The sequence below is a fragment of the Marmota monax genome, unplaced genomic scaffold (assembly GCF_021218885.2).
Source record: "Marmota monax isolate L192 unplaced genomic scaffold, Marmota_monax_Labrador192_F-V1.1 WCK01_AAM20220418_F8-fsc01949, whole genome shotgun sequence".
Classification (NCBI taxonomy): Eukaryota; Metazoa; Chordata; class Mammalia; order Rodentia; family Sciuridae; genus Marmota; species Marmota monax.
Window position 1 is genome coordinate 6175 of NW_026694430.1, and position 26343 is coordinate 32517.

The 26343-nt window shown below is 38.7% G+C and overlaps 1 protein-coding gene across 1 annotated transcript; it reads right to left on the reverse strand.

Annotated features, from left to right (window-relative positions):
- Window positions 1–12184: 12184 nt before the first annotated feature.
- LOC124109665 (UDP-N-acetylglucosamine--peptide N-acetylglucosaminyltransferase 110 kDa subunit-like) lies at window positions 12185–16353 on the reverse strand. Its single transcript, XM_046468327.2, has one exon. The coding sequence runs from the start codon at window positions 16108–16110 to the stop codon at window positions 13033–13035; it is 3078 nt and encodes a 1025-aa protein (XP_046324283.1). The 5' UTR covers window positions 16111–16353; the 3' UTR covers window positions 12185–13032.
- Window positions 16354–26343: the final 9990 nt, after the last annotated feature.

The window sequence follows — 26343 nt, forward strand, 5'->3', positions numbered from 1 at the left end:
TAGGAAGATGAGGGAGGGCAGAGTGCTCACTCGTATCTGCTCCTTCTCAGTTACCTTAGTTCAAAATATACTTCTGTGAGAATGGCATGTTTTGAAAGTGGCATACCCTGGTCCCCTGTATGAATATTAAATGATGGAAGGGGGCACCAAGTATGAAACCTGTTATAAGTTAAGAGAGTGAAATAAGGGGCTGGATGAGGGCAAAGTAGGTGTAATAGTGAGAAAAAGGCTGGTGCACATCTCTGGATCTTGTATTTACCAGTGCTAAGAAGGGACACCAATTCAAGGAGGCATGATACACTGCTTTTGCCCTTGAGAAGGAGAGCAGGGAGCCTGATGTGGTGGTGCACACTTGGAATCCCAGCAGCTCAGGAGGAGGTGGCAGAGGATTGAGAGTTCAAAGCCAGTCTCAACAACTTAGCAAGGCCCTAAGCAACTTAGTGAGACCTTATCTCTAAATAAATAATAGCAAGGGCTGGGGATGGGACTTAGTGGTTAAGCATCCCTGGGTTCAATCCTGGTACCAATAATAATAACTAAAAGAAGTAATAATAATAATTAAAAGAAGAGGAGGAAAAGGAAGAGAAGAGGAGGAATAGGAAGAAGAGCAGGCTAGAGGCTTGCACCAAATCACTTTGCCTCTATCCCATCCCATCCTTTCCATTCTCTTGAATCATAATAAGTCTTAATTGGTAAATAAATATATGGTTGGGGCTGGGCGGTCTGTGGGGTCCATACAGCATACAGAGGGAGAGAGAACTGCAGTTAGGACTGAACAAATGGGCAGGCATTTTCCAGGCAAGCAGGAGGTGGGGTGGGTCCACAGAACACTGCAGGCAAAGAGAACTGTCCCAGAGCCTAAAAGAGAAGAGCATGTGTCTGGGGTGGGGAACAGGAGGCAGGGGGACAGCACAGGCTGGTGCCAGATCATGTGGCCTCCATGTGTGCTGAGGCATGAGAGAGGGAACCTCTCAAAACCAAGATGACCCAATTATTTTTTAAGTGAGCCTAGTGGCCCTCTTGAAGGTGAATGAAAATGGAGAGAGATTTGTGTGCAGTTGGGAGATCAGTTAGGAAGTCAGTACAATCACCCAGATGAAGCCTGAGGCAGTGGACACATGCAGGATCAAGGTGCTAACACGGGTAAGAGGCCTTTACTCAGGGGCCATCTGGAGTCAGGATCAGGGTCTGAGCGCTGCTCTGGCTCTCAAGCCACCATCTTCTCCTGTAGGGTAAAATAATAATGGTACCTCAGGATTGTTGAGGGAATTAACTGAGGTAATACACATAAAAAGTGTTTGTAATACAGAAATACACTTTTATGAAAAACAGTGCCCAGCACATAGTACAGGCAAAATAATAGCAGCTCTTGGTGTTGGGACTGATTAATGAGTGAGGAGTCAGTATGAGATGTCAACCTGGAAGTGCTTGCCTTTTTTAGACAGGAGATCTTTCTTTTCTTTTTTTAAAATTCTGTTTGTTTGGTCGGTTTGGTTTTAGGGTTTGTTTTATTGTTGTTGTTGTTTTCATTTTTTTTCCCTCTTTTTCCTCTCTCGGGCTCTCTCTCTCTCTCTCTCTCTCTCTCTCTCTCTCTCTCTCTCTCATTAGAATAAGGAACAGAATGAGTTTTATCTGAGGCTGTTGGTTGAAATTTGAGAGATTCCAGGCATTTTAACAAGAGTGCAGATCAAGTAGGGAGTTTGTGGAGCACATCCACCTGGAACCTAAATCACACAGATTTCGAGGCTTTTAGCACGGAGATGGGCAAGGGTGTGGGTAAGACCACCACAGAGGGAAACCTGGGACACACCAGAGTTTAAAGAGTTGGAGTGCAGAGAAGGAAGCAGAGAGAGCCACAGGTAGGGACAGAGAAGCAGAACCAGGAGAGAGAGGTGTCTGAAGAAGTCAAGGAAGACAGAACTAGAGGGTTCACAGGAAAGACCCTTGGGGTGGTGGGGGGAGGGGCTTGGAAGAGGCCACAAACTCATTGCATTTGCCAAATAAGAGATTACTGGTGACCTGGGGCTGGGGGTGAAGAGGGGAAATTTGTGTTATGTGTGGTATTAGACTAGGCAAAAAATGAAGGCAGAATGTATGCTCCTCTGGCAGGGGTAAAGGAAAAGGGGAGACGGTAATTTAAATTGTTATTATTGTAAAAAAAAAAATAACATACATAAAACAAATAAAACCAAGTATACAACTTTTTTTTGATACTACAGATTAAACCCAAGGGTGCTTAAATACTGAGCTAAGTCTCCAGCCATTTGTTGTTGTTGTTGTTTTGGGGGTTTTTTTGTTGTTTGTTTTTTTGAGACAGGGTCTTATTAAGTTGCTTAGGGCCTTACTAAATTGCTGATGCTTTGGGATCCTCCTGCCTCAGCCTCCCAAGCCCATGGGATTACAGGCATGCACCAATGCACCCAGTTGTCAGATACACGACTTCTTAAAAAGTGGACTGTGACTCAGATCAGAGAACAGGGAATTGATATCCCTCAGTAGCCCCATCCCTACACATGCTCACTAGTACCTCCCTCCCCAACTCCACCCAGGACTAACCACTGTCCCAACTTGTTGTCCTAGTCCCCAACTTCTGAGTCCCCAAAGCAGCACTTGCTTTTTTGAACTTTATATAACCAGAAACTTACAAAATATATTCTTTGCTTATCTTTGAACATATATGGAATTAAGCAGGATTAATTCTTTTGTATCTGGCTTCTTTTGCTCGGTTTTCAGCCATGGTGTTACAAGTGACTGCAATTATCCAGTTTAAGAATATATAGTACTCTGTCTGGTAAATATTCCACAATTGATAATTTTACCCTGTGGACATGGTTGTTATTGCAGTTGAAGTTTTTTGGAACTTCTACAGAAAACACAGCTGTGAACGCTCTTGGACATGCTTTTTGGAGCACTGTGACAATTTAATCAGGATTGTGCTCAGGAGTAGAATGGTTAGGTCATAAGAGTACATATACACATTCAACTCTTACTAATAATGCCAAACTGTTTCCTAAATGAGTGCACCAATTTACACATCCATCAGCAGAGCGTGAGTTCCTGTTTATCCTCCACATCTTCACCAAAATTCAAATGGCTTTTTTAATTTCAGCCATTTTGGTGGGTGTGTGGCCATACAGTCATGCATCAATCAACAGCGTCCTTCATGCATCATTAGGCAATTATGTTGGTGTGCAAACATCCCAGAGTGGACATAAGTGAAACTCTATGGTGTAGGCCAATTACTTGTCCTGGCCTCTTGATTCAATTGAGATGTAATAAACTCAAGGTGTACAACGTTGCTGCCAGTGTAACAGCACACTGTACAGTACACATTTCTATCTTTCTATTTTTTTTTCTTTGTAATCACAAAGACCATGCTCAAAAAATAACAACAACAACCAAAAAAAAGCATAGTATAGTTGATATATAAACCAGTAGCAGTCTTTGTCATCATCGTCATTATTATCATGCACTGTACCTCGTTGTGTGCACTCCACACTGGCAGTGCAATCCATTTGTTTACACCAGCATTATTACAAACACAGGAGTGATTCCTCACACTGTGAAATCACGATAGCTACAACATCACAGGTTAATAAGCAATTTTCAGCTCTACTTCCATCCTTTGGGACCACCATCACATATGTGGTCTGCCATTGACCAAAACATCATTATGCAGCACAGGACTGTACGTCATTGAGGTTTAAGTTAACTTTTCCCATGTTATTGATCATCTTATGCCAACTTTATAAAATACCTGTTCAAGTCTCCTGCCCATTTTCTCTACTGGATTTTTCCTTTTTCTTTGTGATTTGAAAAAGTTACTTAAGTGTTCTGGCTACAAGCCCTTTGGCAGTTATGATTTGCAAATGTCTTCTATCACCCTAAAGATGTCTTCCAGTCTTTAATGATTTATTTTGATGAACAAAAGTTAGTCATATCATGGTCCCATTTGTCAGTTTCTTCTCTTTTCCTTTTCTTGCTTAAGGAAGTGGCTGAGTAGGGTGTGGCAAGTGTCTGTAAAGCCAGTGACTAAGAGGTTGAGGCAGGAGGACTGTGAATTGGAGGCCAACTTGGGCAACATAACAAAACCCTGTCTCAAAATTAAAAAAAAAAAGAAAAAGAACTGGGGAGATAGCTCAGTGGTAGAGCTTCCCTAGATTCAATATTTAGTATCACAAAATAATAACAATAATAATAATGATTTTTAAAAATTGTAAAGCTTCTTATTTTCACATTGAGGTCTCTAGTCCCCTTGAAATTGAGGTTAATATGTATTGTACCGTGGGAGTCAAGATTTTTTGGTTTTCTGCATGGACATTGAATTTATTTATTTATTTGTTTACTTATTTATTTATACCAGGGACTGAACCCAGGGACAATTAATCGGCCCGTTTTTGTTTTTACTTTGGGACAGGGTCTCATCAAGTTGCTTGGGCCTCACTAAATGGCTGAGGCTAGTCTCAAACTTGTGATCCTCCTTCCTCAGCCTCCCAGGCACTGGGATTATAGGCATAAGCCACCATACCCAGGTGGATGTCCAATTATTTCAGCATAACTTTCTTAAAAATTTTCTTCTCCCCACTCCATAAATTGTTCTCAAGTGTTCATATTTGGGGAAGGCTTTTATTTAGAATAAGGTGACTAAAAGTTGTTTCCAAGCTAAAAGAAGGAAAGGAAGATCCGGAGAAGAGGAGAGGAGGTCGATAGGAAAGGAGGTCACCTACATCTCAGAATCTTTAAAGATGAAAATTCAGGCAAGTTTTTGAAAGAGCCCTTTTATTAAAGGGTTCCCTTTGGGTCCCATCTCTAATGTCCTCCCCAAGAAAAAGCATCACCATGCTACAGATGGCCCTCAGAGGCACAGAGACTGCTCGCTCTGGAAGTCAGTTGGGTGGATCAAGGCTTGCTGTCAGAGAAAATGCCCATTTATTGAGGAACAGCTCTGCATATTTATAGAGCCGGGAGTGGTTTGACAGTTATGACAGTTTAATGGTTGAAGGGTTTGACAGTTGGCATGTGGTGCTTTTTGATTGGTGGGTAAGGATCATGTGAGCCAGCAGGTCTAGTCTGATTGGTGGGTAAGGATCATGTGAGCCAGCAGTGCTCACCATTGGATGGCTCTTCTTCGGGGATAGGGAAATTAGTCTTTGGAGACAGGGCACCTTCCAACAGAACCCACTTAAGAAAGTCTTGGAGCAGGACTAGACTGGGCCTCCACTGCATAGAGAAATGGCTGAGTTACTCAGTGATTTGCCTGGTGAACTAGTCATGCTGACAGCTCAGAGGAAGGGTTTGTTAAATGAAGATCAAAATTCTCATCATCTGTGGAACATTGGCATAAACTTCTCAAGCAGATACTATGAGTATAAAAGTTCTGAGGTTCTGGACACCGTCTTACATACCTGTAATCTCAGCAATTTAGAAGGCTGATGCAGGAGGATTGTAAGTTTCAAGCTAGCCTTGACAATTTAGCAGAGCCATATCTCAAAATAAAAATTAAAAATGTTTTAAAGGGATGGTGGTATGGCTCAGTGGTGGATCACTACTGGTTCAATTCCCTGAATTGGAAAAAATAATAATTATAATTATATATATATATATATATATATATATATATATATATATATATATATATATATATAATTTCTGAGGTTGAAAATAATTATTCAAAGTAAAGGGACAGGGCACTGTTTCTCCTTCAGACACTATGACACTATTTTGGGAGGTCAACATGGGTCACACTCAGGTTGAGTAGTTTTACACATCTCTCAGGATGAACTGGACTAGAGCTACCTAGATGCCTTTTCACAACTGAAATAAAGTACAGAAAACATAAAACAATAATTTACTATTGTGATGGAAGTTTTAAAAATACATCTTCTTTCCTCAAATGTGCATGATTGCACTCACACTTATTTCTAGGGGAAAAGCGCCAAAGTGACAATAACCAAAGTCACTTTCATGACAGCCCAGAGGAAAAGTATTTAGAGATCTAGTATTTTCCTCATTGAAACATTCCTGAAGTGATTTCCTTTAAAAGAGGAGACGCTTACTCATCAGCGATTGAGACATAGAAAAGAAAATAGGAAATCATTAATAATGTGAACAGACTAAGGTACTTGCTGTGGGCTGAACGCAGAAACATCTAAGAGATACATAGCATAAGCTACATAAACAATTTTATTTTTTGGTACTAATCCATTAGAAATGTAAGATGAAACAAATAAGACTGATTTTAACTATGTTTTACTTACATTTTACAGTTGTTTCATACCAAGTCTTTGAAATCCAGTGTGATTTTTTATATCCACATGTCAACATTAACACTAAATTTTTATCAGGAATACTTGATCTGTATTTAGATTTCATAAAATGTGTAAATACAAAAGTAGATTCATAACCAAGTTTTTCCAAACATACTTCAATGTTTTCTAATCAATTAATCTAGTGTTTATCTTTCAATTTAAACTTAAGTTAGTCAGAATTAAATTCAGGGCATCTGTCACACTAGTCACATTTCAAGTATTTAGCAACCACTTGTGGCTGGTGACTATTGCACTTATGACTCAAGGAAGGTACGTGTTTCTTGGGTTTTCAATTTAAAAAAATAAAAATCTGATTATCTTTGACCTTTAAGTATCTGACCATCAAGTACATGCCATAAAACTAAAAGAAAGTAATCAACATTAGGGATGTTTTTCTGTAAGATTAGTAGAAAGGACTAGGAATGTGGCTCAGAGGTAATATTTACCTACAACTGATGAGGCCCTGCACTCAATCCCCAGCACTCCCCTCCACCAAAAAAATAGTCAGTAGCAATATTTCCTTTTTTCATTCCTAATTTTAGTTATTTTTCTTTTTTCATCTCTTCTCCCTCCCTTGGGGCAGAGGTTTTTCTTTGTTGGGAAATTTATGATTACTGATTCAATATCCATATTTGTTATAGGTCTGTTGAGATTTTTATTTCTTCTTGAGTCAGTTCAGGTAATGTGTCTGTTTTTGTGAAGTTGTCTATTTCATCCAGGTTATCTAATTTGTTGTCATATAATTATTCATGACATTCTCTCCCTCCCCTCACTCTTTTTTTTTTTTTTTGGTCAGTACTGGGGACTAAATCCAGGGCTGCTTTACCACTGAGTTACATCCTTCCAGCCTTTTTATTTTTTATTTCAAGACAGAGTGTCACTAAATAGCTGAGTCTGCCACAGACTTTCTTTTTTTTTAATTAGTTGCTCAAGACAATACAATGATCTTGACATATTTGATTCAAATAGGGTATGAATTCTCATTTTTCCATGTGTTCAGATTGCAGGATCACCTTGGTTATACATCCATGTGTATACATACAGCAATCCTAGTGTCAGTTGTATTCTGCTGCCCTCCCTATCTCCCCCTCCCCTCCCCTCCCCTCCCATCACTATTCTCTACCCATTCTAGTGTGACACTTATCTCTCTCTCTCTTTTTTTTTCTTCCCTTCCCCCTCACACCATCATATATGTATTTTGTGAACCCATGAGGGTCTCCTTCCATCTTCCGTGCAATTCCCCTTCTCCCTCCCTTTCCCTCCCTCCTCTTTTCCTTGTTTCATGGTAATCTTCTTCTCATGCTCTTCCTTCCTACTCTGTTTTGAGTCACCTCCCTTATATCAGAGAAGACATTTGGCATTTGTTTTTTAGGGATTGGCTAACTTCACTTAGCATGATCTGCTCTAGTGCCATCCATTTCCCTGCAAATTCCATGATTTTGTTATTTTATAATGCTGAGTAATATTCCATTGTGTATAAATGCCACATTTTTTTAATCCATTCATCTGTTGAAGGGCATCTGGGTTGGTTCCACCGTCTAGCTATTATGAATTGTGCTGCTATGAACACTGATGTAGCTGTGTCCCTGTAGTATGCTCTTTTTAGGTCTTTTGGGTATAGTCTGAGAAGGGGAATAGCTGGGTCAAATGGTGGTTCCATTCCCAGATTTCCAAGGAATCTCCATACAGCCCTCCAAATTGGCTACAGCAGTTTGCAGTCCCACCAGCAATGTACAAGTGTGCCTTTTTCCCCACATCCTCACCAGCATTTGTTATTGTTTTACTTCATAATGGCTGCCTTTCTTACTGGAGTGAGATCGTATCTTAGAGTGGTTTTAATTTGCATTTCTCTGATAGCTAGAGATGGTGAGCATTTTTTTTGTGTACTTGTTGATTGATTGTATATCCATCCTCCTCTGTGAAGTGTCTGTTTAGATCTTTGGCCATTTGTTGATTGGGTTATTTGTTTTTTTGTTGTTTAACTTTTTGAGTTCTTTGTATACTCTGGAGATTAGCACTCTATCTGAAATGTGAGGGGTAAAAATTTATTCCCATGATGTAGGCTCCCTATTTACCTCACTTATTATTTCTCTTGCTGAGAAAAAACTTTTTAGTTTGAATATGTCCCATTTGTTGATTCTTGATTTTAACTCTTGTGCTATAGGTGTCCTATTAAGGAATTTGGAGCCCGACCCCACGAGATGGAGGTTAGGGCCAACTTTTTCTTCTATTGGATGCAGAGTCTCTAGTTTGATTCCTAGCTCCTTGATCCATTTTGAGTTAACTTTTGTGCATGGTGAGAGAAAGGGATTCAATTTCATTTTGTTGAATATGGATTTCCAGTTTTCCCAGCACCATTTGTTGAAGATGCTATCCTTTCTCCATTGCATGCTTTTAGTACCTTTTTCTAATATAAAGTAGTTGTAATTTTGTGAATTGGTCTCTGTGTCCTCTATTCTGTACCATTGGTCTACCCACCTGTTTTGGTACCAGTACCATGCTGTTTTTGTTACTATTGCTCTATAGTATAGTTTGAAATCTGGTATCGCTATACCACCTGTTTCACTCTTCCTGCTTAGAATTGCTTTAGCTATTCTGAGTCTTTTATTTCTCCAGATGAATTTCATGATTGATTTTTCTATATCTGTGAGGAATGCCATTGGGATTTTGATTGGCATTGCATTAAACCAATAGAGTACTTTTGGTAGTATGACCATTTTAATGATATTAATTCTGCCTATCCATGAGCAAGGTATATCTTTCCATCTTCTAAGGTCTTCTTCTATTTCCCTCTTTAGTGTTCTGTAGTTTTCATTGTAAAGGTATTTTACCTCTTTTGTTAGGTTGATTCCCCAAATTTTTTTTTTTGAGGATATTGTGAATGAGGTAGTTGTCCTGATTTCCCTTTCAGAGGGTTCGTCACTGATATACAGGAATGCCTTAGACTTATGTGTGGTGATTTTATATCCCGCCACTTTGCTGAATTCATTTACTAGTTCTAGAAGTTTTTTGGTAGAACCTTTTGGGTCCATTAGGTACAGGATCATGTCACTGCAAATAGTGCTAATTTCAGTTCTTCTTTTCCTATTTTTATGCCCTTAATTTCTATCATCTATCTTATTGCTATGGCCAGGTTTTTGAGAACTATATTGAATAGAAGTGGTGAGAGAGGGCATCCCTGTCTTGTTCCAGATTTTAGAGGGAATGCCTTCAATTTTTCTCCATTTAGAATGTTACTAGCCTGAGGCTTAGCATAAATAGCTTTTACAATGTTGAGGTAAGTTCCTGTTATGCCTACTTTTTCTAATGTTTTGAACATAAAGGGATGTTGTATTTTGTCAAAAGCTTTTTCTGTGTCTATCGAGATGACCATGTGGTTTTTATCTTTAAGTCTATTGATGTGGTGGATTACATTTATTGATTTCCATATATTGAACCAGCCTTGCATCCCAGGGATAAATCCTACTTGATCATGGTGCACAATCTTTTTGATATATTTTTGTATCCAATTTGCCAGAATTTTATTGAGGATTTTTGCATCTATGTTCATTAGAGATATTGGTCTGTAGTTTTCTTTCTTTGAAGTGTCCTTATCTGGTTTAGGAATCAGGGTGATGTTGGCCTCGTAGAATGAATTTGGAAGTACTCCCTCTTTTTCTATTTTGTGAAATACCTTGAGAAGTATCAGTATTAGTTCTTCTTTAAAGGTTTTGTAAAACTCTGCTGTATACCCATCCATTCCTGGGCTTTTCTTGGTTGGTATTCTTTTGATGGCTTCTTCTATTTCCTCAATTGATATTGGTCTTTTTAAGTTGTGTATATCCTCTTGACTCAATGTGGGTAGATCATATGACTTCAGAAATTTATCAATGCCTTCACTATCGTCTATTTTATTGGTGTATAAGGTTTCAAAATAATTTCTAATTATCTTCTGTATTTCTGTAGTGTCTGTTGTGATATTGCCTTTTTCATCCCATTTGCTAGTCATTTGAGTTCTCTCTCTTCTTCTCTTCGTTAGCATAGCTAAGGGTCTGTCGATCTTATTTATTTTTTCGAAGAACCAACTTTTAGTTTTGTCAATTTTTTCAATTGTTTCTTTTATTTAAATTTCATTGATTTCAGCTCTGACTTTAATTATTTCTTGCCTTCTACTACATTTGCTGTTGTTTTGCTCTTCTTTTCAAGGGCTTTGAGATGAAGTGTGAGATCATTTATTTGTTGGTTTTTCCTTTTTTTGAGGAATGAGCTCCAAGCAATGAATTTTCCTCTTAGAACAGCTTTCATTGTGTCCCATAGATTCTGATATGTTGTATTTGTATTTTCATTTATCTCAATGAATTTTTAAATTTCTCCCTTAATGTCTTCTGTAACCCATTGATCATTCAGTAACATATTGTTCATTCTCCAAGTGATGTAGGGTTTTTCCCTTCTTCTTTTATCATTGATTTCCAGTTTCATTCCATTATGATCAGATAAGATGCATGGTATTATCTCTACTCCTTTATAATTGCTAAGAGTTGCCCTATGGCATAATATATGGTCTAGTTTTGAGAAAGATCCATGTGTTGCTGAGAAAAAAGTATATCTGCTTGCTGATGGTTGATATATCCTATATATGTCAGTTAAGTCTAGGTTATTAATTATGTTATTGAGTTCTATAGTTTCTTTTTTTTTCTGTAGCACAATTTAAATGTTTTACTTTTTTTGATAAAGCAGAGTATAATAGGAAAAAAAAACAATTAGTTTCCAGTAATATCTATATCTCTATTCAGAATTAAGTCTTCCACAGACATGTTACCTGGAAATAAAAGCCTGTTACAATAAGCAAAGCTTCAACCAGAGCGGCTACTTTTCGTGCCAGGAAGAAGTTCATTCCCATAGGAGGAATGATGTGCTATGTAAAATGGCTGTAAAGTCACAGCCTTGAGGGCACTGGAAGTATATTGTCCTATTCCACATTGAGTATTTCAGTGAACTTCAAACATCAGTTTATCTGAAACCATGCTGGCAACCTTTAACTGGTATTTCAATCAGAAAAAATAAATAAGAAATCCCTCAACTGATGTTTCTTGATTTACAATGTTAAAAGGTACACATAGTTCATTAACGTAATTCTGGTTCAGAATTACACTTGAGACTCCTCACTCAGATTCTGGTTAGCAGTACAAATCTTTCAGAAATTCAAGTTCTTCTTACTCAGTAATTTGTCAGCTAGGATACATTCAGGCAACAGCTGCAACTACAGAATAGATGCACTGCCTTGGAGCTTTGGAAAGACATTATAATCTAGACTACTACTAGCAGACAAAAATATCTGTTACTGACTGGATAGCATAAGTGCAGTACAGCAAGACAAAACACATATTCATATGTTGGCTTGTTTAAGCCTCAAGCCCTCAATCCTGTTGAAATTCAATAGTTTTATTCCTATGGTCTTTAATACCAAGAATTCAAGCTCCAAGAGTGCTAAAGTCTAACTTGTACTCCAAACCAAGCAGCAATGCAGTTTGCTACTATTGAGGCTGAATCCACACAAACTTCAAGACCAAGTCCAATAGACAATTATATAATACCCTCACAAAGTCTGAAAAATAATTACTCATATACATAGATGGTCCTTCAGAGATTTTACCTATAACAAATTTTTCAACGAACATTACTTAATGTATTGGAGATAACTGCAACTTACTAATCAAATATTTGAATACTTATACTTACCTGGGATTTCATTTCTGCTGAAAGAAATAGGAAGAACAGGACTCACTTAAAAAAAAAAAAACTTTAGAAAAGAAGGTAAAAATCTTATCACACTATCACTTTTGGAAGCAGCATAGAAGGGGCAGTCAAGGGAAAAACACTGGTAAAATAGGTCAAAATTAGGCAAAAAAAATCTATATTATCATCAATGACAGTACCATAACTGTGCCCTTCATAACTGATAATCACTCCTAAATTTTTCATTTGGCACCAGATGGTGTGTTTAAGAGAAACACTCTGGGATGTTTTCAATCATACTCGGTTAGCTAAATTACAGGAGAATTTTTAAAGGAGGTGGAGGAAGAGAGAAGGAAATGGAAAATGGACCAGAAAAAAAAATCAGTAATCTAAAGCAACAAAGCACTGGTAGCTCCAAACATCAGGTCAAACACTAAAACGACTGATATAGGCTCAAGTGGTTTATAAAACCTATAAAAAGACTACACCAGCAAAGTCCCTGTCAATCTGTCAAGAGTTCAGAAACTAAAACAGGGAGCCACATTTTAGCTTAAAACCTTATCTCAAGAAAATCAAAAACACTTCACATGAATAAAAATACCTGAAACCAAACATTTTTAAAAGCTCCAATACCCAAAATATAAAGAAAAAAAAATTAATTCAGAAGACTCAATCAATCCATGGAATCACAAAACGGCTGGACAATCTATATCTCCCTTCCATTCTAACCATCCCATGGAAGACCAAGGGAGATCAGACCTTCCAGACCTATGCACCACCTGGTTGCTGCAAAACTACAGAGATTCCTTGTGGAACAGCAGTTTTCCATCTCTGTGTCTCTCCCTATCATGCAGGAAGCAAATCTGGCTGTGCTATTATATTACCATTATATATCACCCATCTGCAAAATGGTACTGTACAGATAAGTAAAAATTGTGTTATCTAGTTCCCTTTCCCCCAGAAGGTTGAGGCTCAGGTATGGGGTAATTCTCCTGTGCATAGTCTTTATTTAGGCTGACTCAGTGACTTCAACAGGCTTAATCATGTGGTCAGGTTTGTTGCCAGCTGCATAATGCTCCCACATCTGTAGATAGAGCCGCTCTAGTTCCATTGTGTATTGTTTGGTGTTGAACAGAGGGCTAGATATTCTCTGCTTCCAGACTTTGCCACAAATTTTCTTTAGGTATTCTAGATCAGTTCCCAGTTTCACAGCTATGTCTTCATATTCTTGTCTATTTTTAGCAATAAGCTCAAGACAACCTAAGCAAGTGAGCTGGGAAGCTGCAACTCTGGAAGCAAGGGTCTCTCCTGGCATAGTCACCATGGGTGTCCCTGCCCAAAGGACATCCATCCCTGTGGTGTGCCCATTACAGAGTGGAGTGTCCAGGCAGACATCAGCCAGCTGGCCTCTCCTGACATGTTCCTCTTTAGGAGCAACAGGAGAAAAAATGATACGGTTCTGGGGAAGGCCCATGTTTTGTGCATATTGTTGAATATTGGGCTCTCCTACTGCTGGAAAACGCAAGAGCCACAGCACACTATTGGGAACACGTTTCAGAATATTTGCCCACATCTGCAAAGTAGAAGGGTCAATCTTATATAATTGATTAAAGTTACAGTACACGATGGCATCTTCTGGTAACCCATACTGAGAACGTGTGGTTACAATAATGGTACGGGGCACCTCCTCTCCAGTTGCAGCCTTATTGTTGATCTGTGTAGTTGCCAGTCCATTGCTAATACTGAATCCATTAATTGTTATCTGAATTTGTCCCCTGTTAATCATTTCAATAACTGCTTCTGCAATGGTGTTCATGGGAATGACAGGCATATTAAGAGCTGTGTTACTGCTATCTGCGTTGTCTCCTCCATCAGGACATTTCATCTTGACAATTTTCACATCTGGTAGACTATCAAGAAATGCTTTGAGATCGATGCCATTCAGAACTATCCGATTGTAATAAATGTGGCCATTGGACTTAAAATCGATGACTGCTTTTTTCTTCAGATGAGGGAACATATTAGCATGATCACCAATAAAGAAAGTATGGGGCATGTAAGCCAGTTTCTTAGAATACTGCTCAGCAACTTCAGCTGGTGAAGTTTCCTGATCAGTGATGATATAATCCATGAAAAGTGCACCACTAGTCCCAGGATATCCCAGCCACATTGCCTGAATAGGAGCTGGCCTGAGAGCAAAGAGCTCATTTCGAGCACCCTTGGTATAACCATTCATATTTACAAGAATATGAATTCCATCCTGATGGATGCGATCAGCTGCTTTTCCATTGCATGGAATCTGAGAAAGATCAATGAAATGATTGGCTTCTGCCATCACCTTTACTCGAAAGTTTGTGCCATCATCTGGACTCAGGGCATAACAGAATACCTCAAATTTATCAGGATTGTGCATGCCTGGAATAGACTGCATAAGGTGAGAAGTAGGATGATTCCCAAAGTCAGAACTCACATATCCTACACGCAGTCGACCATCACTGAGCTTCAGGTCTTTTGGATGTTCATATGGTGGTTTATGAAGGACATTAATCTTATCCAAGCAGAGGTTCCCATGCCTCTCAGCAATAGCCTTCCTGAAGCCATGAGAAAGAGGATACAACATACTATGATGAGGATGCACAGAAGGTAACCTGTTCTTCTCTAACTGGTCAGCCACAATACTGACCAACTTCTTCATTCGCTCATCATAGTCTGTCCAATCACAGACAATCTGTAGGCAATGAGCCAAGTTACAATAAGCATCAGGAAAATCAGGCTTAAGTTTCAGAGCTGTGCGGTAAGAAGCTATTGCTTCTGGAATATTCCCTGAATCCTTGTGAATGGAAGCCAGATTGCTGTGGGCATCTGCAAATGCAGGGTTAATCTGGATGGCACGAGTATAACACTGCAAGGCTCCCTGAACATCCTGCATCTCCTTTAGAGTGTTTCCCATATTAGAGTAGGCATCAGCAAAGGTAGGACTTATTCGAATAGCTTCCTTATAATGCATCAGAGCTTCCTGCAGCTTGCCCTGCTGCTGTAGTACACTTGCTAAATTTGAATGGGCAGCAGCAAACTCTGGGAAGACTTCTAATGCTTTACGATACAAGCGAACTGCCTCTTCAATGTTTCCCTGTTCTCGTTTGATATTGGCTAGGTTATTCAGAGAGTCTGCATGGGTGGGACATAGACGAAGAGCTGTGTTATAGCAATCTTCTGCTTCAGCAACACTGCCCTTCTCTTTGAGAGCATTGGCTAGGTTGCAGTAAGCATCAGGGAAATGTGGTTGTAGTTCAATAGCTCGCCTGTAGGTGTCTATTGCCAAATCTATCAGGCCTTGCTCATAGTATACACAAGCCAGGTTGCCATGATTTGGACTCAAGCTTAGGGCACGAAGGTAAGCTGCCACAGCTCTGTCAAAAATGTGTGCCTCTTTCAAAACATTTCCTAAATTGATATAAGCATCCAGAAAATTTGGGTCAAGTGTAACAGCCTTTTCAAAGTGATGGATTGCAAGCCAAATTTCCCCTTGTGCATTGAAAACACAGCCAAGATTACTCCAAGCTACTGCAAAGTTCGGTTGCGTCTCAATTGCTTTCAAATAACATGCCTTGGCTTCTTCCAAGCGACCCAGGGCTTTAAGCAGGTTCCCCAGGTCACTGCGAACACAGTACAAATCAGGATTGTACTGAAGAGCAGAGACATAAGCTTGTACTGCTCCTTCCATATCACCTGCTGCTACCAATGCAGCTGCTAGGTTAATATAACCATCGATGAAATCAGGCTTGAGACGCAATGCATGTCGATAATGTTCAATTGCTTCCTGCAATTGCCCTCTTTCCTTGTACACATTCCCCAAATTCGAATAGGCTTCTGCCAGAAGGGGGTTCTGTTTAATTGCCAGGGTGCTAAAGTGAGCAGATCTGTCCAGCCTTCGACACTGGAAGTGTATAGATGAAAGCAATAAAAGCACACCAGTATTGTCTGGCTCTTGTCTCCAGAGCTGCATGCAGTGTCTTTCAGCTGCCTCAAAATCTCCTGCCTGATATTCTCGATGTGCCAACTCAGCTAACCCTTGGAAGGAAAGCATACGTTTCGTTGGTTCTGTGCTGTCGGCCACGTTGCCCACGGAAGACGCTATCTGGAGCTTCTTGAAGGAGAGCAAGAAGGGGGTAATTGACTCCAACTGCTGCCACTACTGGCAAGAATGTTTCTGGAGGTAGTAGGAAGAGGACAGCAGCTATATCAGTGTTTTGGAAGGTTTAAGAGGCGGCAGCAGTTAACAGGCTTCGAACCTTGGGAACTCTAGTTGGCCATCTACCTCTCACGGTCTTGAAATCTATCTATAGTTTCTTTATTCAGCTTTTGTTTGGAAGATCTGTCCAGTGGTGAGAGAGGTGTATTGAAGTCACCCATAATTATTGTGTTGTGGTCAATTTGTCCCTTGAACTTGAGGAGAGTTTGTTTTATGAACATAGCAGCACCATTGTTTGGGGAATATAAATTGATAATTTTTATGTCTTGTTGGTGAATGGTTCCCTTTAACAGTATATAGTGTCCTTCTTTATCCCTTTTGATTAATTTATGCTTAAAGTCGATTTTATTTGATATGATTATAGACACCCCTGCTTGCTTCCAAGGTCCATGTGCATGGTATGATTTTTCCTAGCCTTTCACTGTCAGCCTGTGTGTGTCTTTTCCTATCAGATGAGTCTCCTGAAGGCAGCATATTGTTGGATCTGCTAGCCTATGTTGTTTAATTGGTGAGTTTAAGCCATTAACATTTAGAGTTACTTTTGATATATGGTTTGTACTTCCAGTCATGTTTGTTTATTTATTTCATTATTTTTAAAATTTGGTTTGTTTTTCCTCTTTGATTAGTTTTTCATCCCCCCACCCATCTTTACTGAGGTACATCCCACTGTTGTTTTTTGTTGTTGTTTTTCATTTCCTCTTCGTGTAGTGTTTTGCCCAAAATGCTTTGCAGTGCTGGTTTTCTGGCTGTGAATTCTTTTAACTTTTGTTTATCATGGAAGATTTGTATTTCATTGTCAAACCTGAAGCTTGGTTTTGCTGGATACAAAATTCTTGGTTGGCACCCATTATCTTTCAGCATTTGAAAAACGTTGTTCCAGGATCTTCTCGCTTTCAGTGTCTGTGATGAGAAACCCGCTGTTAACCTAATTGGTTTACCCCTAAATGTAATATGCCTCCTTTCTCTTGTAGCTTTTAATATTCTCTCCTTGTTCTGTATGTTGGATATCTTCATAACAATATGTCTTGGAGTTGGTCTATTGTGGTTCTGTTGTTCGGTGTCTTGTAGGCTTCTAGGATTTGTACATCATCCTCCATTTCATTTTTCATGTCTGGAAAGTTTTCTAAAATTATTTCATTTAACAGTTTCCTCATTCCTTTGCTTTGGACCTCTATACCTTCCTCTATCCCAATGACTCTTAAATTTGTGTTTTTTTTATGATATCCCATATCTCTTGGATGTTTTGCTCATGACTTCTTACCAACCTTTCTGAGTTGACTAGACTCTTTTCAAGATGATATATTTTGTCTTCGTTGTCTAATGTTCTGTCTTCTACTTGGTCTACTCTACTGGTTATACTTTCATTTGATTTTTTAATTTGGTTTATACTTTCTTTCATTTCTAGGATTTCTGTTTGGTTTTTTTATAACCTCTATATTCCTGTAGAGTTGATCATTTGCTTTTTGAATTTGTTTGTCTAATTCATTGTCGAAGTGTTCTTTCATTGCTTGCATTTGCTGTCTAATGATTTCTTTAAGATTCCATTCCATCTGAGTCAGGTATGCCTTGAGTTCTTTATTTGAACTAGCATCTCCTGTAAATTTAAGCTGTCCTGCATTGTTTGTGTTCCTTTTCTTCCTTTTTTCATGGTGCTCATGTTTCTTTCCAGCTCTGTTTGACTGCTGTGTTATTATTTTCTCCTATAAATTTGTTTTGGTTTTGTATAGCTCTGAGATCTCTCCTTTGTGTTGGGAGACAATGTTTAGAGATGTTGGATTTAATTGTGATTTAAAGTAAATTCATTAGTTTCATTAAAGGCCTACAGATTTTGATGACATATAGAGAATTAAGGTTTAAACTTAGGATTTTATGTTAAGGTCGCTGTATGGGAGAGGGGCTGAGTGTCATACACCTGTTCTGTCACTGAATTTGCTGCGATGGGGTCATCTGATGGAAGCTGGTGATGGTGACGTCAGCTCCCCAATATGGTGGCTGATGGCTTCCTCGGTGGGGTGTCTGGTATGCAGGGCAGATCTGGACCGTTTCTCTCCCCCATCTCAACCCCAGAACCCAGCCTGGAGCACTGTGAGGGCACAGTTGGCAGGACCCCACAGAATCCGTAGCACCGTTTCTCTGCGTTGCTGGCATGTCGGCGCACAGGCTCCAGCTACAGGGCGAGCCGATGATCAATCAACCTGAATCTCCAGGCGCACGGTTCTCTCATGATTGATCCATGATCACTGATCCTTAGGTGTTAAAATTCTTCCTCTAGATTTCAGTGTACCCCAATTTTGGTGAACATTCCTAACAAGACAGCTTCCGGCCATTCTAAACTTGCTAATCACCTGCGCAGTGACGCGGGACAGGTGTAGCACTCCATTCCCCGCCATCTTCCTGCAAAATCCTGCCACAGACTTTCCATCCTCCCTCCTCAGCCTCCTGAGTTGCTGCAATTATAAACAAGTGCCACTGCACCCTAATTTCATAATATTTTCTTAATATCCTTTTTATTTCTGTAAAGATGATAATAATGGCCCCACTTATATTTCTGATTTTAGTTTCTTTGATCTTCCTTTTTTCTTAGTCTAATAAATATTTGTCAATTTTGTTGTTTTGAAAGAATCAACTTTTATTTAATTTATGTCCACTCTAGCCCTTATTAATTCCTTCCTTTGGTAGCTTTAGGTTTAGTTGGGCTGGAGCTACCTAGATGCCTTTTCACAAATGAAATAAAGTACAGAAAACTTAAATACCTTTTCTGTATTCTAATAGTGGAAGTTTAGATAGTTGATTTGAAATGTTTCTTCTATGCTAACATAAACAATTACAACTTTGAATTTGCCTCTATGCACTACTTTAGCTTAAAAAAATTGGTATGGAATGTTTTCACTATTATCAAATTGTTTCCAAATTTCCCTTAGGATTTCTCCCTTAATCCACTGATTACTGAGGAGTGTGTTTAATGTCCACATACCTTATAAATTTCTCCCAAGTGTCCATTACTCATTTCTAAATTTGATCCAATGTGATTAGTATATACTTATACCTTACACACATCGCCTCTTATCCTTTAACTCATCTCAAGATTACTTATAATACTCATACAATGTAAAATATATATAAATAATAATATTCACTCTACTGTGTTGTTTAGTAAATAATGACAATAAAAAAGTCAGAACAGACGCAATTTTTTCCAAATATTTTTAATCCATTTTAGGTTGAATCAATTGATTCAAAATTGATATATAGAGGAATGTATGTAAAATATCTTTCCTCACAATTCATTACTTCCTTCTTGTGATATATATTTTCTAGTATACCAATTTAATTCACTTGTTTTTTTTTTTAAATATTTCTTCACATTATTTTCTTGGAGGTTTTTTTGGGAAATTGCTATTAACATCACAACTTATAAATATCTCACTAGGATTAATACCATCTTAATTTCAGTAGAATATAAAAACTTAATACAGGTCCATTCTCCTCCCCTTTCTTTATGATATTGACATAATTTTATAACTATAAGCCCATTAATATATTCTTTTGATTATCACTTTATGCAATAGTCATATAGGAGAGAGAATGGGTTACAAAAATAATTACCTGCATACTTACCTTTGCTGATGTTCTTTAGGTCTTCATGTGGATTTGAGTTACCCTATTGGGTCCTTTCATTTCATTCTGAAGGTTTCCTTGCAGAGCAGATCTGCTAGCAGTGAATTTCCTGTTTTTGTTTATCTGGTAATGTCTTCCAATTTTTAAAGAACTGTTTTGCTAATATGGAGTTTTTTATGTACCATTTTTCTATAGTACTTTGAATATGAAATTTCCCACCCTTCTGGCCTTTGTGGCTTCATGAGACATCAGATGTTAAATTTATTGAGGAGTTATCATATATGATGAGTTGTTTCTATCTGGAAGCTCCTCAAGTTTTTCATCAAATTTGTGGACTTCTCAACAATTATTTCTTAAAATTTTCTTTCACCTTCTTCCCTCTCTCCTCTCCATCTGGAACTGCTGCTGTGCTTCTGTTATGCTTGATGGTGCCCCACAGTCTCAGAGCTTCTAATTCTCTTTATTTTTATTCCCTAGTAAAAATATTATTCTCATGCTTTTCTTTAGCTCTTTGAAAATGGTTTCCCTTTAGTTTTTTTGACATATTTAAAATAGATGATTTCTTATCTTTGTTTACACAAGTCCAACATCTAAGCCTCCTCCTGGACAGTATTCATTGACTGCTGTTCTCGTTTATATGGGCCATTCCTTCTTTGAATGAAAACTGTTATTCTTAAAATATACTGTGGGAGGGCTAAGATTGCAGCTCACTGGTAGAGCACTTACCTAGCATGTGTGAGGCACTGGGTTCAATCCTCAGCACAATATAAAAATAAATTTTAAAAAAGGTATTGCATCCATCTACAACTAAAAAAATTTTTTTGAATATATTGTGGGAACTGTGGAAAACAAATTGTCCTCTATTTACTAGGGTTTAATTTCTTTTTCCATTTGTTGCTTCTGTTATGGTCATTACTCTTAAGTGTGTTTAGTGACTTAACCACGTAATTCTATGTGGACTGTATTCATTGTCATGTGTTATGTGGAACATTCCCAGGAATTTCTGAAGCTATGGACATTTGATTCCCCAGCTTTTCCATTAAAATTTTGCTCAGCTTGTTGTTTGCTCCACCTTGTTATCACCATCTCAAGTACCTGCCTGTTAAACAATTGCCCTCAAGGAAATAGTACTATATGACCTCTGAGTCAGATCAAACAAAGACAAGCCTTGTGAGGAAGTCTTCCAAGGAACTTCAAGACAGGTCAAGACAGGCAATTTTCAGGGAACTGGACTTTAGAGCAACTCCAACCCCATTTTATCCCTCCATAGTCTGCTTGTTTTCATTCTGGTTGCAAACTTTTTTTTTAAGACCTGTCTGGAAAAAGGAGAATGGAACTAGGGATATAAAAGATACTACAGAGCTTGCTGTTCTGAGATCTGAATCATTTTATCTGAAAAAGTACTCTGAATTGGTGTAAGCCTTTGCTTTTTGTTTTTGGTTTGTTTGTTTGTTTTTCCCTAGAGTTCTGAAAAAGTAACTTTGACAGTTTTATCAGTGTGGTGAATGGTACTGGCCACATCTCTAGGTTGGAATGCACTGCCTATGGGTCAGGGGTAGAGCAGGGCTGAGGTTCTGAGGCTTACAGCAATCACTGCTGCCCTTTACCAGAAGCAGAGAAAGAATTTCATCATCTAATGATCACAGGAAAATTTTTTTTTAAAAAGTAAGAGGAGACTGAATACTGTTCTTTCTACCATGAACATCCTAAAAGAGATGTCCTGATTCAAGAGACTTCTTTGGGGGCTCTGCATTTGGATTGCAAGAGCTATGACTGGGTTTGTTATCCATATCTAGGTCCAAATGTATTTCCATGAAGATGTCATGACAGAAGTGATTGGGAACACTTGATCAGCCATAGGCCACCAGCTACAAATGGCTCACAAGGCAGTTTGTGCTACAAGCACATCTCTAGTCTGCAGAGGGTCATCTGCAGAGATGTTCAGAAAAATGCTCTGATCTCAGTTCGGACAGAACCAAGACCAGTTCCCAGGCTCTGGATTTATTGTTCACTTACTGATGACAGAATCTCCATTTGACAGCCCCTTAATTTAAAATGAGAGAACTCGTCCCTGCTAATCCATCTCATTCAGACACTGTTGATATCGAGTGGAGAAGCTGGGCCCTGAATGCTAGTTAACCTGCTAATTTATCAAACTGAAAAAAAAAAGGTGACTGTATCTGTAATTTTATATAGTAAAGATCATTGTGAACATGAACTCCAAGTCTCTATTGTTCACAGAATTTGGAACTCTTACCTTAGGACTGCAGATATAAGCAGACCCATGTGACCCATGTGACTGCAGCACAATTTTTGCTGACAGCCAGGATTCTGGGTCTTTGGTAAGAGCTAACTCCACTCCATACATGGAGTAGGTGACTTATCTATGCCCCTATAATAAGCTACTTTGATACGCTTACCACCTTTTCCTTTTTCTTGGAAAAGAAAAAGAAAGGGAAGGAAAGGAATAAAGAAAGAATGAAGAGAACAATATGCATGTCTGGTTCTTTGGAAATACATAAAGATAGTTTTATTAGGAAAGTCATGTGGGTCTCCTGTGAATGTTCAGGAACAAAGTACATAATTACCAGGAATGGCTGAGTTATAAAGCAAGGAAATGTACCTGAAGATTTCTCAATCTTCCTTCCGGCCTCCTCATCCTAAAAATTCAAAGTTTTGTTTTTTGTTTTTCATTTCCTCAAGTGCCAAATCTGTTTGACATAAAGTGTCATAGTTTTGATATATTGATTTAACAGAAATTTCTTGAGATCTGACATTGTGCCAGGCATTATGTTAGGAACTGGAAACAGGAAGCCACTGTTTGTTTAAAAATGAAACAATGGCAAACTATCATAACACAGCATCAGAAAGTGACCTCACCTACTTTGGGGGGCCAGGGAATCATCATATTTTCCAAATATTCCAAATGAATATTTTATTTCTTCATATATTCAATAAATTATATTAAGCAACTACTACTCTGTGCCAGGTAGAAGGAAAATACTCATTTGGGAACAAAAGACATAATTGTTTAAGCTACCATGACAAGAACTATTTTCCACACTCCGTTTTATGTGTATAAATCAAGGTCTTGAATGGGAAGGTTGGAGAGACATGAGCAGGAACACAGAGTGGTGAAGAGAGGAAGCCAGGAATGGAGGCCAGTTCTCTTGCTTTACCCCAAAGTACTTTGCTAATTGTAAAAACTTCCAAGAATCCAAAACTGATGATAAAGTTAGGTTTAAAACTAAATTTCTTCATGATATCTAAAAAGAATAAATCTTTTTAAAAAAACTAAATTTCTGTACTCTGTGGACTTGGAAAACTTCCAGAATAAACTAACCAGCCAGAGTAAGGAGGTATAACTAAAGTAATGGTATAAATTCCTCCATGAAACATGGCTGTTTTTTTTTTTTTTTTTTTTTTATTGTTGGTTGTTCAAAACATTACATAGTTCTTGATATATCATCTTTCACACTTTGCTTCAAGTGAGTTATGAACTCCCATTTTTAGCCCATATACAGATTGCAGAATCACATCAATTACACATCCAGAAACATGGCTGTTAATATGGAGTGTCATATTAACAACTATAGAAACAACCTGTTAATATGAAGTGTCAATCATAGTCTGAAAGGGACCAGGACTGACAAAGCTGCACCCCTGTGCACCCCCCTCTTGGGGCTTTACCCTCTTGACCTGCTCAGCTTTAGAGAATACCAAATGACCTGAGCTATGAAGTTCTACAGTTGTCCATGATGGGCCCTATTTCCCTATCAATGTCCCTCCCCTTTCAAATTTATCACTTTATATCTTTGCCAGGTTTTATTTTTCTAGTTAAAGTTACTGAGTCCTGAGTTTCTCATCCACCATAATCTAGGTTCAGGTTCGGGAACATTTGCAGGGAGGATGTGGGTGGGAGAAGACAGGTCAAATTTGTACAGCCAGACAAGTTAAAAAGGAAAAATTACTTAAATGAGGTCCAGGCCCATTTCCAGGCCCATCCAGATAAAGGAGATGGAGAGCAAAGGTCCAGTTAGTTACACGTTGAGCCGGAATGGGATGGAGAGACAGGCTGCCAACAGAGACTTTTCTAGAAGCCAACAAACATTAGGCTTCCTGTTGGCCCATATCACCACTTCCTTGTTCGCTTGCAAAGCACAAGGCCTTCCTGTCAGAGAAGAGGAAGAAAGACCTAAGGGAGGAAGGGTTGAGAAAGCACTGGTGGGAGCAGGAGAGGCCCTCTGCTGTGCTGCAATTACTGATTGTCTTGCACTTGGCTTAGACCTTGCCTGCAGGTAACAAGTGACCTTGTGGAGGAGGGAAGACAGTGAGGAGCTTCTGAATCAGCCAGATGAGGGGGAGGGGTACAGCAGATGGGAAAGATCAGCAGCATACCAGGTATGAGGAGGGCAGGACATGGGTACTTCGGCATCCAGCTCAGTCAGACTGTCTGGATCTGCCGGGTCCACCATGCAGGCCTGTTAGAAGTCTCCAACTTCTTTCTGTTTCCTCACCTAAACCACTAGTCTATGATGTAGGTCTACTAACATCCACATCACAGACTACTGGGAAAGCAATGTAAAGCACTAGCACCCAGAAAATGCTTCAATATCAACAATGATTAATTAAACCTTTTAGTTGGGGGTGCTCTTTTGGTACAGGCCAAGCCCAACTGGAAATGCAAGTATGAAATCGGTCTCTTCTCACAGCAAACAGAGTGATCCACTGTTGTGGAGCCCATGGAAGATGCTGCATGCAGCTTTGAGTTTTTATCATGTCAGCAGAACACAAACCTCAGGCCTGTTAAGTCCATGAAAGGCTTGGTGAACTTGGCTCCTGATGTCTGCATCTCATCAGAGAATTTTACAGTTATTTTTCAAAGGTTTTCGGATATTTTTATTTGTTTCCTATTTAGACAAATGCTTAAAAAAATTACTTACTGTAAATTTATTCCATGTGTTTCTGATTGATTTATATTTATTTAATCAGCACCCTTTTGAAAGAAGTGCTTAATGGCCAAGTTGGTTTTTAGAAATCCCTACAAAGCAACTTTTTCCCAATATAGACTTGAAGTCAAGTTTATGAATGCGCAGGAAGATTCCAAATTGTCAAACTGTATAAACCAGTGATTACAGAAGAAAAAATGATTTTCAACAGCTTAAGGACTATTTAAGATGTTCCAAGATGAAGATATCATTAATAATGATCAATGTTTCTTGACACTATCTTTATTTCTCTCCCTCTCTTTTTCACCTTGTTATTTTGTATAATTAAATAACCAGTTGTATTATTTAGGGCTGAAACAGTTTCTCCTAAAAAGCCCTTAGAACAGGGACCATATATGTGATTCTCAGCACCCTGCCCAGTGTCTATCCCATAGTAAGTGCACAATACATATTTATTGGAAGAATAAACCGGAAAGCCTACCACAGAGCCATAAGGAGCTGTTTGTAACATTTAAGGAGTAGAAAAAGCAGCTACTGTTATGACAAGATTGCAATAAATCACTGAGTCAATCTTAAAACAGATGATGGAACCATCTTTATACACCAGCTGGTGGACCAAAGGGCAGGCTGCAGGTCTACACACTTCAACCCCCTCCAGGGGTTAGAGTACACCTTTTAAAGCATGGCAGTACATTAATTGTAAGTGGCTGTTTCTATGATTCTAAACAATAAACTGATCATAATGTCTAAAATCATAGGCCGGAGGGGAAGTGGGTCAAAATGACCCTAGTTACTAATGTCTAGACAATCATTAACATTCTATCAAGTACACAATATAAGAATAGAAGGAATAATTTTGGCATTTTGTTTTGTCATTATGTTATGCTAAGCAATTGTTAGTAGTTACACTGGCAGGGTTGTCCCAAGGGAGAAGTGTTTCTTACATGATATGGAGTTTCAGGGCAAAACAGAGTCTGTCTGGTCATTGCCTATATAGCCTGACCCATAACCCTACAGCCCAGGAAAGAGAGATAAGCAGTCTAGGTGGTGGGAGGAAACTAGCAAAGTGTGACATCAGTGAAGCGGGAATACAGGGGTGGTCTACTGTGCATGATAAAAACTGGATTAGGAACATGGAAACCACTGGTCTTGGCAAGAGTGATATCCACAGAATGGTACGAGTGGGAACCAAACGGGAAAGAGTTGAAGAGTTAATTTAAGGCAAGAAAATGGAAGCAATAAGTACAGATAGAAGATTGATTTTTAAAAAAAAAATATTTTTGTAGTTGTTGATAGACCTTTATTTTATTTATTCATACATAGTGCTGAGAATTGAACCCAGTGCCTCACACATGTCAGGCAAGTGCACTACACTGAGCCCCAGCCCCAGCCCCAAGAAGACTGATTTTTAATGGGAGGAGAAAGGATGCTTATCTATGAATTCTAGGCTTCATTCAGGGCAATCAAAAATTGATGATGATGGAAATATTAGAGAATCAAG

What these genes read in the sequence shown, in the direction of transcription:
- LOC124109665 (XM_046468327.2), bottom strand. Translation starts at nt 16,110, where the DNA reads ATGCTTTCCTTCCAAGGGTTAGCTGAGTTGGCACATCGAGAATATCAG.